Source organism: Psammomys obesus, unplaced genomic scaffold (assembly GCF_907164565.1).
Source record: "Psammomys obesus unplaced genomic scaffold, mPsaObe1.curated_primary_1811, whole genome shotgun sequence".
Classification (NCBI taxonomy): Eukaryota; Metazoa; Chordata; class Mammalia; order Rodentia; family Muridae; genus Psammomys; species Psammomys obesus.
In genome coordinates, this window is record NW_026596443.1 from 2,427,859 (window position 1) to 2,440,766 (window position 12,908).

At 53.7% G+C, this 12,908-nt stretch overlaps 2 protein-coding genes across 4 annotated transcripts in view; one reads left to right on the top strand and one right to left on the bottom strand.

Annotated features, from left to right (window-relative positions):
* Positions 1 to 553: 553 nt before the first annotated feature.
* Mybph (myosin binding protein H) lies at positions 554 to 7,123 on the top strand. The gene is made up of 9 exons (XM_055598153.1): positions 554 to 773; positions 856 to 990; positions 1,654 to 1,821; positions 4,076 to 4,164; positions 4,461 to 4,656; positions 4,820 to 4,959; positions 5,452 to 5,611; positions 6,621 to 6,757; positions 6,874 to 7,123. The coding sequence occupies exons 1-9, from the start codon at positions 554 to 556 to the stop codon at positions 7,117 to 7,119; spliced, it is 1,491 nt and encodes a 496-aa protein (XP_055454128.1). The 3' UTR covers positions 7,120 to 7,123.
* A 1,134-nt stretch (positions 7,124 to 8,257) lies between these two features.
* The window catches only part of Adora1 (adenosine A1 receptor), a 32,197-nt gene continuing 27,546 nt past the window's right edge, over positions 8,258 to 12,908 (bottom strand). For all 3 annotated transcript variants that reach the window (XM_055598156.1, XM_055598157.1, XM_055598155.1), the window contains exon 3: positions 8,258 to 10,429. In XM_055598156.1, coding sequence (XP_055454131.1) covers positions 9,790 to 10,429 — 640 coding nt within the window. In that variant the 3' untranslated portion in view covers positions 8,258 to 9,789. The remainder of the gene's footprint in view (positions 10,430 to 12,908) is intronic.

The window sequence follows — 12,908 nt, forward strand, 5'->3', positions numbered from 1 at the left end:
CCTCTGTGGGGTCCTTGGCCTCTCACAGTATACATGAGAGTCCCCAGAGACTATGAGATCAAGGCAGAGTGAGAAGATAAAAGTGGGGGTGCTCCTGGGAAAATATGGTTCAAGTATTCTTAATTCCAGGCTCCACTCCCACGAGACTCAGGCCCGAGGGGGCCCTGAGAAGACCAGACTCATGGAATTGACTTTATCCTCTTTTCCAGATGGAAGGTCTCATTATTCAACCTCTGAGGGGCCCTGTGATGTCCCAGCTCACCTATCTATGCCCTCCCTGATCTGGGCACTGGCTCCCTGGCTGTGAGGTCTAGCTGGGGTGATGGCGAGGTAGCAAACTCCTCAAGGGGCCCTTGTGGTTCCTCCCCCAGAGCTATTCCTGGCGTGGGTGCTCCCTGCCCCCCTGTCCCCCTGCCTGACCTGACCCCACAGCTGGGAATGGTTTGCTGGGGGTGGGGCAGCCCCTGCCTATATAAGCCTGGACCTAGCCTGGAGGGCCAGACCTGCTGCTGACCCTTAAACACTCCTGCCTGACCCCTCAGCCAGCTCAGAAATGACAGGAAAAACTGCCTCTGAGGCTTCTGCCTCAGAGGAGACAGTGCCTGAGCCAGCCAAGGCACCCACAGAGCTCTCTGGAGAGGTGGCAGCATCAGAGTCCACTGGGCAAGAGCAGGCTTCAGAGCCACAGAAGCCTGGATCTCAGGCACAGGACCCTGCAGTCCCTGAAGCCCCCGCCATACCAGCCACCACTAAGCCTGAACCTCCACATGAAGGTGACTAGAGGGCGTCCAGGTGGAGAAGGGAGGCAGGTATGCGGGGGGCTCTCCATCTCACCCTGCTCTCCCCCACCCTCAGATGGCCCCAGTGCCCCACTGCGGCTGACCCTGGAGGACGTGAGCCACAATTCCTTGACTGTAAGCTGGGAGCCCCCCGAGAAGCTGGGGAAACTGGGGCTTCAAGGCTATGTGTTGGAGTTCTGCCGCCAGGGAGGTGAGCGCAAAGGGCTGAGTCCAGCTTCCGCCCTGCTGAGGGGGGCTAGAGCAGCATGGACAAGCACAGTCCCTGAGATGGGTCAGTCCAAGGCATAGGAAGGCAGAAGGAGCAAGCAGTGGCTATAGCTGCCTGGCTACCACCGCCTGCTCCATAGGGACCTCTGAAGACACAGAGACTTCCACCTCTTGGGAGGCCTCCCACCCTCCAGCTCCAGGAAGCCTCTGAGGACTAGAGGGGTGGGGAACCCTGATCTGACAAGAAGGAGATTCTATAGCTCAGAGGACTTTTTCAGGGGTCATTAACTCAGTAGGCAGAACGTGGGGATGATACAAAGGAGGGGACTGTGACAGGAAAGAGTGAGGACAGTTAGGAGAAGTGTAACCTCCCCACACCGACAGCCTCTGTCTGCCCCCATCTTGCTGTGTGTCATTTGGTGAATGTACCCAGCCTTCTCTGCCTTCTGCATCCCTAGCTCTAGCCACCAGCCCAGAGCTCTAGCGCCAGCCATCTTTGGAGTTACAAAGTCAGGGAAGGGGGCATGAGAGACTATTACCCAATAGCGAGGTCAGCTTCTGTAAGTCTCCCTTTAAAAGGGACCCCCCCATGAGAAGATTGCCCCTGCCACATCACTCAGACCCAGGCATTCCCCACTGCCCTCAGCCTCAGAATGGGTGCCTGTGAATCCCCGGCCTGTGATGGTGACCCAGCAGACGGTTCGAAACCTGGCCCTTGGAGACAAGTTCTTCGTGCGTGTGACTGCAGTGAGCTCTGCGGGGGCAGGCCCCCCAGCCGTGCTGGACCAGCCCATCCACATCCAAGAGATCATTGGTAAAGACCCTCCTCGCCTCTCGATCACAGACTGGATGTAATAGGGAAACTGAGGCCATGGTCAATGGAACCAAGGCAGCCATTTCTCCCCTCTCACACTCACATGCACAAGCCACATGCTAACGTGTCTTGCCTTGTGAAAGCTTCAGGTTCTTCAACAGCAAGAAGAAGGTCAAGGGAGCCACTTCCCTGAATGGTCCAGCCCCCCAACCATCAGGGAGCAGCTTCCCGCTGCCCAGGGATGAAGCTCAGGGCTCCCAGTGCTAGAAGCCATCCATTCTTACTTCTTCCTAATCCTAATCTCTAAAGCCATGGAAGTCCATTTTCTATTTTCTCAAACCTGGGTTCCAGGCTCTCTAGAGAATCTGGAACACAGGGGAGGCCTGCTTGCCCCCTGTACCCTGGCTCTAAGGGAAAGAAAAATGGGCTGTGCAAAGGGACCATGACGGCTCCTTCATCCCAAGGGCAGTGCCCCTGTGAGGACCCAGAGGCCAGCTGCTGTCCCTGTTGCTAATATTTCTATTTGCAGGGTGTACTAGACTTCGCCCTTCCCTGATTCCGCTCCCAAAGCTGATCAAGTTTCAGATTGTTAATGACAGTGAGTCATTTGGTCTGATCTCAGGTCTCTGGGGACAGTGCAGGGCCCCAGGGTGAAGAGAGACATGGGCAAGCAGATGGTCTGAGGCCTTCTCCATCTTCCTTCTTGTTTCTTGAGGGATGGATGGAGGTCGGAGATAAAACCCTATTTTTTCTAGTCAAGGCCTCTAGGAAGAGAGGGCATCTCAGCCATAGGAGGAGTCAAATTTGGATTCAAGGAAATATGCTGCTTTACAGTCTAAAGACACAGGAGACCAGAACCAAAGGCTGCCATAGCTTATCCAACCTGGAAGATCCCAAGGAGCCCAGGCACTCCCACAGAGTCACGCAGTCTTTCAGTAGTCTCAGATGCCCACACAGGACTGTTCTTAGACACGGAGCTGTTGGACATCTGCTCTGGTGGTTTTCAAAAGCCAGGATATTATCTGGGTGAGATAGCACCCCCCCCACACACACACACATAAGCAGCAGAATGTCTGTGCTGACTCCGGCCTGGTTGGCAGAGTCCCAGACCCTCCCCTGGGGCCCCGAGAAGCTCAGCCTCTGAGATGCCTCTGAGCCTTGGTGTTGAAGAAGCAAGCCAGACTCCTCACCTACTTTGCCATTAAAATTCCTCTGGCAGGAGAGAAGGGGATTTCCTGGAGAGAAAGTGGGGAGGAGGCTATGAACGGGCTATGAACAGCCAGACCTCTCATGGGCTGGGCAGGGCAGGGCAGGGTATGGGCCTTGTCCAGGATCCTTGGTCTGCTCAGCTGTCCCTTCCTTGGCCACCTGGAGCTGCCAGGCATTCCTAGCCTCCTGGAGCTGTCCCTGGAGCATTCCAAACCATGATCTCCCCAGCCAAGTGCCTGCTCAGCTAATCCTTGGAGACACAGTGTTCCTTCTCACCACATCTCCCGACATGCCTCTGGCCAACTGCTGCCACCTGTTTGCCGCTTAGGAGGCTTAGGCTCAGTCCCCACACCATCCCCCAGGGACAGGAGTGGCAGCTGCTGCAGTTTCCCTTGGAATGTCCAGTAGCACCTGATTAGGCCATAGGCAGGAATGGGTTCCCTAACAGAGTAGGAGGCTGACCTAAGACTTCGGGAAGGACTTGCCACCATGACACTGGAAGACTGAAAGGCCAACAGAGGAAGAAGTTTGTGTATCTGCTCTAGCTTCTGTACAAAGAGCCTGAGCTTCCAGGCAGGCCTGGAGGTGGAGGCTTGAGCCAGTGAGGTTTCACATTCTCAGAAAGTCCTGGGCTCCTGGGGTGCATGCACTGAATCAGCAGTATAGCTCACTGCTCCCCTCTCCAGCCACACCTGGTGACAGGTGCAGAGCCTGTCTGCCTCCAGGGGGAGACAGTGAGCCATCCAGGCCCATCTGGAGCTTGAGAATGCCTGGACCTCAAGGCAAATCCCAGCCTGGCAGGGTTCAGGTGCCAAGGGAGTGCCAGAGATACCAACCTGTTCACACTGTATAGTCCCTGACCTCTCTAGAGCTTACTCTGAGCGCTCAGTTCCCCAAGGGCCTTAAGGGATTTGGGTCTGTTGATCTCAGCATTGAAGGTTGTGCCCTCCCAAAGAAGAGGCAGCCCAGCTAGTGGGGATATAGTAGGTAGGAGCTGCCCGTCTAGCCAGGCACTCACACTTGCTTTCCCTTTCTCCTGCCTTAGAAGCCCCCAAGATCCGTGTTCCCCGACACCTTCGTCAGACCTACATCCGCCATGTGGGAGAGCCGGTCAACCTGCAAATTCCCTTCCAGGTAGGCGTGCCTCACTGGTAAGAGCCTGATGCATAGGGGAGACTTGGCAATGTCAGGATTCTCCAGGATTCTCACTGGAGACTCACAGGGGACCCATACTGATGGCTGCCTCTTCCCCAGTTTTGCACACAGCTCAGCCGTGAGTAGACAGATAGGCAGCTCCCAGATAGGCAGGCCACACACCGAGGACACGGCTCGGGGCAGCAACTGTGGGAACAGGAGGGCAGGAATGCCAGGCACAGCTGGAGTGGGGTGCTCATACAGATCTGTACTCACCCCAAGCCTGTCTTTGTCAGGGAAAGCCCAAGCCTCAGGCCTCTTGGACCCACAACGGCCAGGCCCTGGACAGCCAGAGAGTAAACGTGCGCAGTGGGGACCAGGACTCCATCCTCTTTATTCGCTCAGCTCAGCGAGCAGACTCGGGCCACTATGAGCTCACGGTGCACCTGGAAGGCTTGGAAGCCAAGGCCAGCATTGACATCTTGGTGATTGGTACAAGGGCAAAGGGGGAAAAGGCTGTCTCAAAACCATTGTGTCACCCCCCACCTCCCACCCCGGAACTGTGTGTGAGGGTGTCATGGCAAGGGCCAAATCTTGGGTGTGGAGGCTGCAGGAGGCCTGCCTGCCCTCACTTCCCTTCATAACCTGCTCCTAGAGAAGCCTGGGCCCCCGAGCAGCATCAAGCTACTGGACGTCTGGGGTTGCAATGCTGCCCTCGAGTGGACTCCACCTCAGGACACAGGCAACACAGAGCTCCTGGGCTACACCGTGCAGAAGGCAGACAAAAAGACAGGGGTGAGGCTGGCTGGGATAGGGAAAGAAGTGGTCCAAGCCAAAAAGGTCCATCCCGCTAAGAGGCTCTGGATGGAAGGCCAGGCCAGCCACCGCTGACTGACTCCATGTGCGGCTGTGGGCAGCCTCTGCCCTCCCTCTACCTCAGTCTGCATGGTGCACTGCACTAGGCTGCTTTGGAGCTATCTTGTTATGAATATAAACCATCTGGGAATCTAAGTGCAGGTTCTGAAACAGGTGGTTGGGGCAGGGAGCTGGGAGACCAAATGTCTAAATAGTGCCCAGGTGATGAGGCTGCACACTGCCAGCCACAGAGTCGAGGTTCCTGTGAGCGCCCTAGGAGGTCCTTCTCCCACTTCCTCAGGCCCAGTGCTGGATGGCTCAGCTTCCCAAAGCTGGGACATGCAGTGCATCCCCGTCCCCAAGGGAGATTACAGTAAGCAGGAATGACAGACTGGGTAAGAGCCCAGTGTAACCCAGCCAAGGTCCCTGCAGCAATGGTTCACGGTGCTGGAGCGCTACCACCCCACCACCTGCACCGTCTCAGACCTCATCATCGGCAACTCCTACTCCTTTCGGGTCTTCTCGGAAAACCTGTGTGGCCTCAGCGAGTTAGCCACCACTACCAAGGAGCTGGCTCACATCCAGAAAACAGGTAAGCGGCTTTGAGCCTGGGCAGAAAACCGAATCGGGATTGGTGTGCCAACATCTGTCTCCACTTCCTCTTCCGTGTCCCCACATCCCTGTCAGCTTCTCCCTAGACACCGCTCGCTGGAACATTTTCTGCCTTTCCCCCACCCCACCCCCACCCCCACTCGACAGCTCTGTGTGTGGGTACACACTGACATGGGGTGAGTGTAAACAGCCGGTATGACTGATCGGTTTCAGCAAACATCAGAGCAAAGCCATGCAAATGAGCAGTGCCCCGCACGTGGCTGATAACATTACAGTGGCCATGGGGTCTCCGGCACAGTGCCCCCCAGGCGTAAAGGGGAAGGTGTACATGCTAGGTAGACTGGCAGTTTATAAAGACAGAGACCTCCCCACACAAAGACCTGCTGTGGTATTTACTGTCCCATCAGGCATCTGAGCGGTGGGGTCAAATATGAAACCCCAGGACCTCAACCCCTGCCTATCCCAGATCCTCTCCATGCCACACACACACACACACACACACACACACACACACACACACACAGACCCTGGAAGCCACACTCTTAACCATTATTCATTTAAATTACATTTATTGGTGTGTGAGTGTGTATTCACACGCACGCGTGCATGTGAAAGTCTAAGGACGACTTGTCAGTTCTCTCCTACCATGTGAGTCCCGGGATTGAACTCATGGTGTCGAGCTTGGTGGCAATGGCTCTTACCCGCTGAGCATCTCACTCTCCAGGGAAGCCACACTCTTTAACATCAGCCAGTGTGGCACAGCCATAAGAATTTTGTGTTTCAAAAAGGAAAGCCATCCAGGTCTCAAAGACAGAGATGGAATGGGATGCCCCTTCTGCCACACTCCTCTGTGGCTCTGGTATTCTCACCCACTCCCCTTTCTCTGGTGTTCCACGTTGGCCAGGCTGAGCATCCCAGAGTGTGGGCTTGAGGCCAGTCTTATGAAGCCCCCTGCACTCCTCTAACTTCAGTGTCCCCCCTGAACCCAGATATTACTGCCAAACCTAGAGAGTTTGTTGAGCGAGACTTCTCGGAAGCACCCTCATTCACCCAGCCCTTGGCTGACCACACCTCCACGCCTGGCTATAGCACCCAACTATTCTGCAGCGTCCGAGCGTCGCCTAAGGTGAGCGGTCCTGGGCTGGCGAGGCGGGTAGAGGTTGCGGGGTTGAAACTTTCTCTTGAAAGCTGGTTCCAACCCGTGTTCTTACGTCATTATCCCTCATCTGACCTTACCTCCAGCCCAAGATCATCTGGATGAAAAACAAGATGGACATCCAGGGTGACCCCAAGTACCGCGCAGTTTCTGAGCAAGGGGTCTGCACCCTGGAGATCCGGAAACCCAGCCCCTTTGATTCTGGGGTCTATACTTGCAAGGCCATCAATGTACTAGGGGAGGCCTCTGTGGATTGTCGGTTGGAGGTCAAAGGTGAGAGTCTGAAGGTTGCCATAGTGGACAGGGCAAGTCCCTCTTTGGAGATGGACTAGATGTGGCTTGGAGTGAAAACTGGAGCAGGAGACAAGGGCTAGAAAGGGGCCAAGGACACTTTGTGTGACTTCCTAAGTGGGAAGATGCCCTAGTTGGGAACTGGAGCCCTCGGGCTCATTGACCTTGAACCTCTCCATTCCCTCCTGTCTTCCCCAAGCTCTAACCTGTAGATCTCTTTCAGCCTCTGCCACACACTGAAGAGCAACATGGGCAGAGACTGGGTCTAGGAGACAGGTGAGTGTCTGAACCCACTCCTTCAGCTGCCAGTCAGAGCACAATGCAAAGAGAAGATTGGGAAGGGAGAATCTGCCTCCCGGGCACAAAATGTCACTGGAAAGGGGTGGGTAGTGAGGGAAGGCAGTAGGCAGACCTGGGTGAAATTTTGCAGCTAAAGATAACTAGCATGTGAGTTGAGTTTGGTAAAGATGGTGCTGGGCTGTGCTGTGCTGTTGAGGTCCAGAGGGAAGGGAAGGGTCACAGGACAGGTCTAGTCTTGGCTTTGAGTGACTGTAAACATAGACATTCTCTTTGCACCTTTTTCGTCATCAGAAAAGGAAGGACTCAGCCCCTGCCCTGCCTTCATCATTTGGTGGTTCTGAGGCTCTGGGTAAACTAGGAAGTCTCTAGAGCTGCATTAGGCAGAACTCAGCCTTGGGAATTGAGCCTGAGGAAGGACAAAGAAGGGTGAAGGTGGCCCTCTACCCGACTCCCCAACATCTCTTCTGGCAGCTTGGTCACATAGAAGGTTTCAGAAGAACATCCTCTGCCAGGTCCTGCAGACCCCAGATGTCCCTCCTCAGATACCCAAGACCAAGATACCATAGGAACAGCTAATGGAGAGGCCTCTGGTGCCTGGAGGTCTCCCTCTACCAGAGTCTGGAGTCCAGACCCAGGAGTGGGCCTGGCAGGCCCCAGGTCAGGCCTCCTGGGTACAAGGGTCCCAAAGATGTAGAGACTGGCACCCCCTGCAGAGTTGTACACGGGGTGAGAAGCATTCAAATAAAGGTATGTGGTGTTATAGCCTGGGGCCTCTGTGGCTGTGACTGTCATGATGGATGGGAAGAGACTCGTCACTCTGAAGAGGAGACACTATCAAAATTAGGAGAGCGCCAGCAGGAAGGGTCTCATGACGACACGGGCATTTTTTAGACATGTGAGTGCTCTGGATCTCACTCTCTGATTCACAGTGTGCCACCCTAAATGTGTAACTATAGCAACAGACACACTATCTAGGGAGCCTTCCTTGTTCCATCTGCCTGCACTCCCCTCTCCCAGCTTCTCCCGCACCCCAGCCATTACACCATCGTCTCTGCTGAGGTGGTCTGGTTGCCCTCTGACAGCGCTGGGGTAGCGCCAGCATTGCATGCTCCACAGGGGTTCACAGTCTTTTATTAGACATGGGGGCCTCCTTGAGGGCCAGAGCCGCCCTACCTCCAACTGAGGAAAGAGCCTGCAGTCCAGACTTGGAGTCAATGTTTACACTCAGAACCTGTCACCCTCCCCTGCCTGCTGTCCACACAGGGAAGAAATCCAGGCTCAGCGGGGTATGGATGGGTCCTGAGACCCTCAAAAGCCTACAGCCTTTGAAGACCCTAAAAACTGAGCTAAATCCGCCTCTACCCCCCCTCCCCAGGAGCGTTTTGGATATTTAATTGCCAGCAAGGCAATCCCTCACACTAAAGACAGAGGTCTCCTTTGGTCTGGTCTGGCTCCACAGCAGGAGTGCCTGTGGTCACCTGGGATGCTTTCCTCTCCCTCCTCCCCACTCAGGCAGAATGCTCCCAGGGGTTGTCCTGTCTGGAGCACTCTTCTGGGGCCCAGAAGCAGAGATGGTGTCGCTCAGAAGAGTCCAGGCCTGTCTCTGAGAGTTGGTAAAGTGTGGCGGCCCAGACAGAAAGTTACCTCCGAGACTCCTAGGAAGTTCAGGGCAAATGGGGCTCGGTGCTGCCCCCTGCTGGCTATTGGAGGCCAGCACTTACTGCACCATGCTTGTTCCCAAAGGCTTAAAAAGGCCTGCTGGAGTCCCGGACTATGAATACAGCAAATGTGAGAGAGGATCCCTGGACCCATTCTTTCTGCCTCTCCCAAGTATAACCCCAAGCTTCTCAGGGTAAGGAGTGCAGGCATCACAGCACCTGCATGGATAGGAGCACAAAAATCCTTGGAGGTGGGGCTGAAGTCTTCTTCCCTGTGATTTGCTCTCATTTCCTACAGAACAGGAGAGAAAGCAAAGCCAGGATATACCCATTTCTTCCTATCCCCCTGCCTCCGAGGGGGTCTTATACTCTCCTTAAGGTTGGTCCTTTGGCCACTATTATCTAATAGCTGGCTCCTCCATCTGACAGTAGGTGCAGAATATTCTAGCCCTGAATCTCTGTACTGCTCAGAGAACAGCCAGGAATGGGGCACTCAAGACACCCCTGTCACGGCACCCAGGTCCCTGCCATAGTCTGTCCCACTTCCAAGCCTCCTCCAGATCCCCAAGGTACAGGGAAGCTGGCTCCTGGGAGAAGGGACCCTCCTCTAAGGCACCTCCTCAGATCCTCCGGTGCCCACATTCCACAGCCCAGCTGGGGGAGCTGAGGAGAAACAGTGGGACAGTGGGGACATGGGAACAGAGAGCTGAACAGAGAGCCACCGGGTGTGGCCTGGAGGGAGCAAGCAAGAGTCTAGTCATCGGCTTTCTCCTCTGGGATGTCGTCATCAATGGGAGGCTTGGGCTGGCACCGGAAATGGTCATTCCAAATCTTCAGAAAGGTGACCCGAAACTTGTGGATCCGGAAGGCATAGACGATGGGGTTCATGGCCGAGTTGCCGTGCGTGAGGAAGATGGCGATGTAGATAAGGATGCTGGGTTTCTGGCAGGTGGGGCAGAAGAGCGTGATACAGTTCAAGATGTGCAGTGGCAGCCAGCTGAGGGCAAACAGGAAGAGGATGAGGGCCAGCGACTTGGCAATCTTCAGCTCCTTCCCATAGTACTTCTGTGGGTCCCCTGAGGAGGCCGACACTTTTTTGTTAAGCTGCTTGCGGATCAGGTAGAAGACTTCCAGATAGATGAGGACCATAAGGAGCAGCGGCGGCAGCACCCAGACGAAGAAGTTGAAGTAGACCATGTACTCCATGCTGATAACCTTCTCGAACTCACACTTGATCACAGGCTCGCCCACACTACCATTAGCTGTCCAGGCTTGCTCTACCACACTCAGGTTGTTCCAGCCGAACATGGGCGTCAGGCCCACCACAAGGGAGAGAATCCAGCAGCCGGCTATGGCCACTGCTGCCCGCCGCTGGGTCACCACTGTCTTGTACCTGCGGGGAAGAGCACGAATGAGAAGCGGCCTCATGACCGTATGTGGGCCCCTCCTCCAAGGCTCACCTGCCCCTGCGGGGCTCTAAGAGGAAGCTTCTCCACATCCAAGGCCCTCTGTGTGTGTGTGTGTGTGTGTCTGTCTGTCTGTCTGTCTTTAGTCCAAGGACCTAGGATCTAAAATTAGCCCAGAGTTTGTAAAGTCACCTCATTTCTCCTCCAACAGAGGGAAGAAATCCTGACTAGTGATAAATATAATAACAGATGCCAGTCAGTGGTGGCACATGGCTTTAATCCCAGCACTTGGGAGGCAGAGGCAGGAGGATCCCTGAGTTTAAGGCAAGCCTGGTCCAGAGAGTGAGTTCCAGGACACCCAGGGCAACATAGAGATCCTGTCTCAAAGAAACCAAGAAAGAAAGAAAGAAAGAAAGAAAGAAAGAAAGAAAGAAAGAAAGAAAGAAAGAAAGAAAGAAAGAAGCAAATGGCTCAAATGCAACTCACTCATTGTGCCTTACTGGTTTTTCACTGTTGGGTTGTAACAGCCCTGGGGGTGTCAGTATAAGGACAGCCCACTAGACAGAGGTTGGAAATGGTTAAGAAGCCTTCCTAAGGCCATGCAGAAGCTAACAGCGCTGCCCTGAGCTCCCCGACTGTCTCCATTTGCCCAAAGAGTCAGATGATGAACAAACTGAGAGAGTCCCAAGAAGCATTTCCACACCAGGCCCACTTCTGGTCCTGCTCTGTTAGCCATGAGCATCTCATCTCCTGCCTCCTTGGCTTCCCATTCCCCTTCTAGTCATTACACAGGCTGATGTCAAGGACCCAGTTAGCAATGCTCGACTAATTGGGAGGATTCTCAGGGAAGAAAGCCTGTTTTTTTTTTTTTTTTTTTGGTTTTTGTTTTGTTTTTTTTTTTTTTTTTTTTTGTTTTTGTTTTTTTTTGCTGAGCATCTGCTATTACTTCCTACTTCTCCCATCCACTCACTGGCACACTCGCACTGATGCCGTTCTCCGAGGATCCTCATCAAGGCTTTCTGTGAAACGCACTGTTCTCTGTGCTAGGAACAAGTCATACACTTCTGCCTCTACATAGCTCATATTTGTTTATCCTTTTAAAAATGTGATTGATTTATTTTTTCTTTTACCCTCATTGATGTTTTGCCTGCATGCCTATCTGTGTGAGGGCGCTGAACCCCCTAGAACTATCTCTCCATCCCCTGCTCAAATATTTTTAAGTTTTTATTATACTGTGTGTGTGTGTGTGTGTGTGTGTGTGTGTGTGTGTGTGTGTGTGTGTGTGTATGCTCCTGTGGAGGTTAGAGAACAGTTTGGGAGAACCAGTTCTCTCTTTTCACCGTGTGGGTCCCAGGGATTATTGTCAGGCATGGCAGCAAGTGGCTTCCTTTATCCACTGAGCCATCCTGCCAGCCCTATGTAGTTCATATTTTGGGTGAAGTGACAATAACACAAAAGCAAGGAAATAAGGGTACTACATCACGATGTGCCCTTCAAAGCAAAATGATGCCAAGAGTTAGAATTTTCCATGGTTTCCAACTCTGTAGACACAGAAGACATACACATTTGGAATGACTCACAGCAGACAAGGCTGCCTACCAGCCAGAGGTGACAGCGTCTCTTGCCACGGAAGGTTGAGGGTTTTAATAATATCGCTGGGGGCTTCCCACTTCCCTTAAAGTCACACTACCCAGCAGCCGGCCATAGTGTGCTCTGCCTGCACTCTAGTGTTGAAGAGAATACCAAAGGCTAGGGCTTGCCCAGCTCTGTGCCAAGGAGCTGGCAGAGTGGCTGCAGCTTGCACAATTGTTATTTTCCAATGCAGCAACTGAGAGGGATAGGGTGGCCTCTTGAGCACTGGGCTGCAGAGGGAGGGCCGCAAGTGTTTTCCTCTGTCCTGTGCTGGGGAGATCCACAGATTTCTCTTTCTTAGCCCCAGTTCTTCTGGACCCATAAGCATCCACTGACACCCACCTGCTTCCACGGGCTACGAAGATGGAGGATAACTAAGAGAAGCAGATGGTCCTGTGAAAGGCCAGCACTAGAAGGGCTTTTGGAACCTCATATTTTCTCCCTTCACCCCAACAAAGAAGGGGAGGGCTCCAGCCAACCCTAACACCTTTAAAGCCCTGGCCGCCCCCGCTTCTGTGATAATAAGATTCCTGCATTCCCAAACTATCAAAAAGCCACAGAGCTGGCTCGCTCCCTGGTGCCTCAGTCTGCCACTGCAGTGGAAGCCATTCTCCTCTTTCATATCTGCGGCAGCACAGCCAGGCTGCCGAATCCTTTGTAGTCAAAAGAACTGAATGCAGGCACAGAGTCTGCAGCTTTGCTAACTCACTTCCTCCTTTCTGCTTCATAGGGTAAGGATGATTGGTATAAAAATGAGATAATATATGTTCAAATACTCTGCAAATACTTTCTGAATACTCCACAGCCTGAGCTCTTACCCCATCAAGCTCCTAG

Excerpts from the sequence above, each read along its gene's own strand:
- Mybph (XM_055598153.1), top strand. The coding sequence starts at position 554 with ATGACAGGAAAAACTGCCTCTGAGGCTTCTGCCTCAGAGGAGACAGTG. Across the intron at positions 4,165-4,460 it reads ACCTGCAAATTCCCTTCCAG|GGAAAGCCCAAGCCTCAGGC; the intron begins GTAGGCGTGCCT and ends TGTCTTTGTCAG. Across the intron at positions 6,758-6,873 it reads GCGTCCGAGCGTCGCCTAAG|CCCAAGATCATCTGGATGAA; the intron begins GTGAGCGGTCCT and ends CCTTACCTCCAG.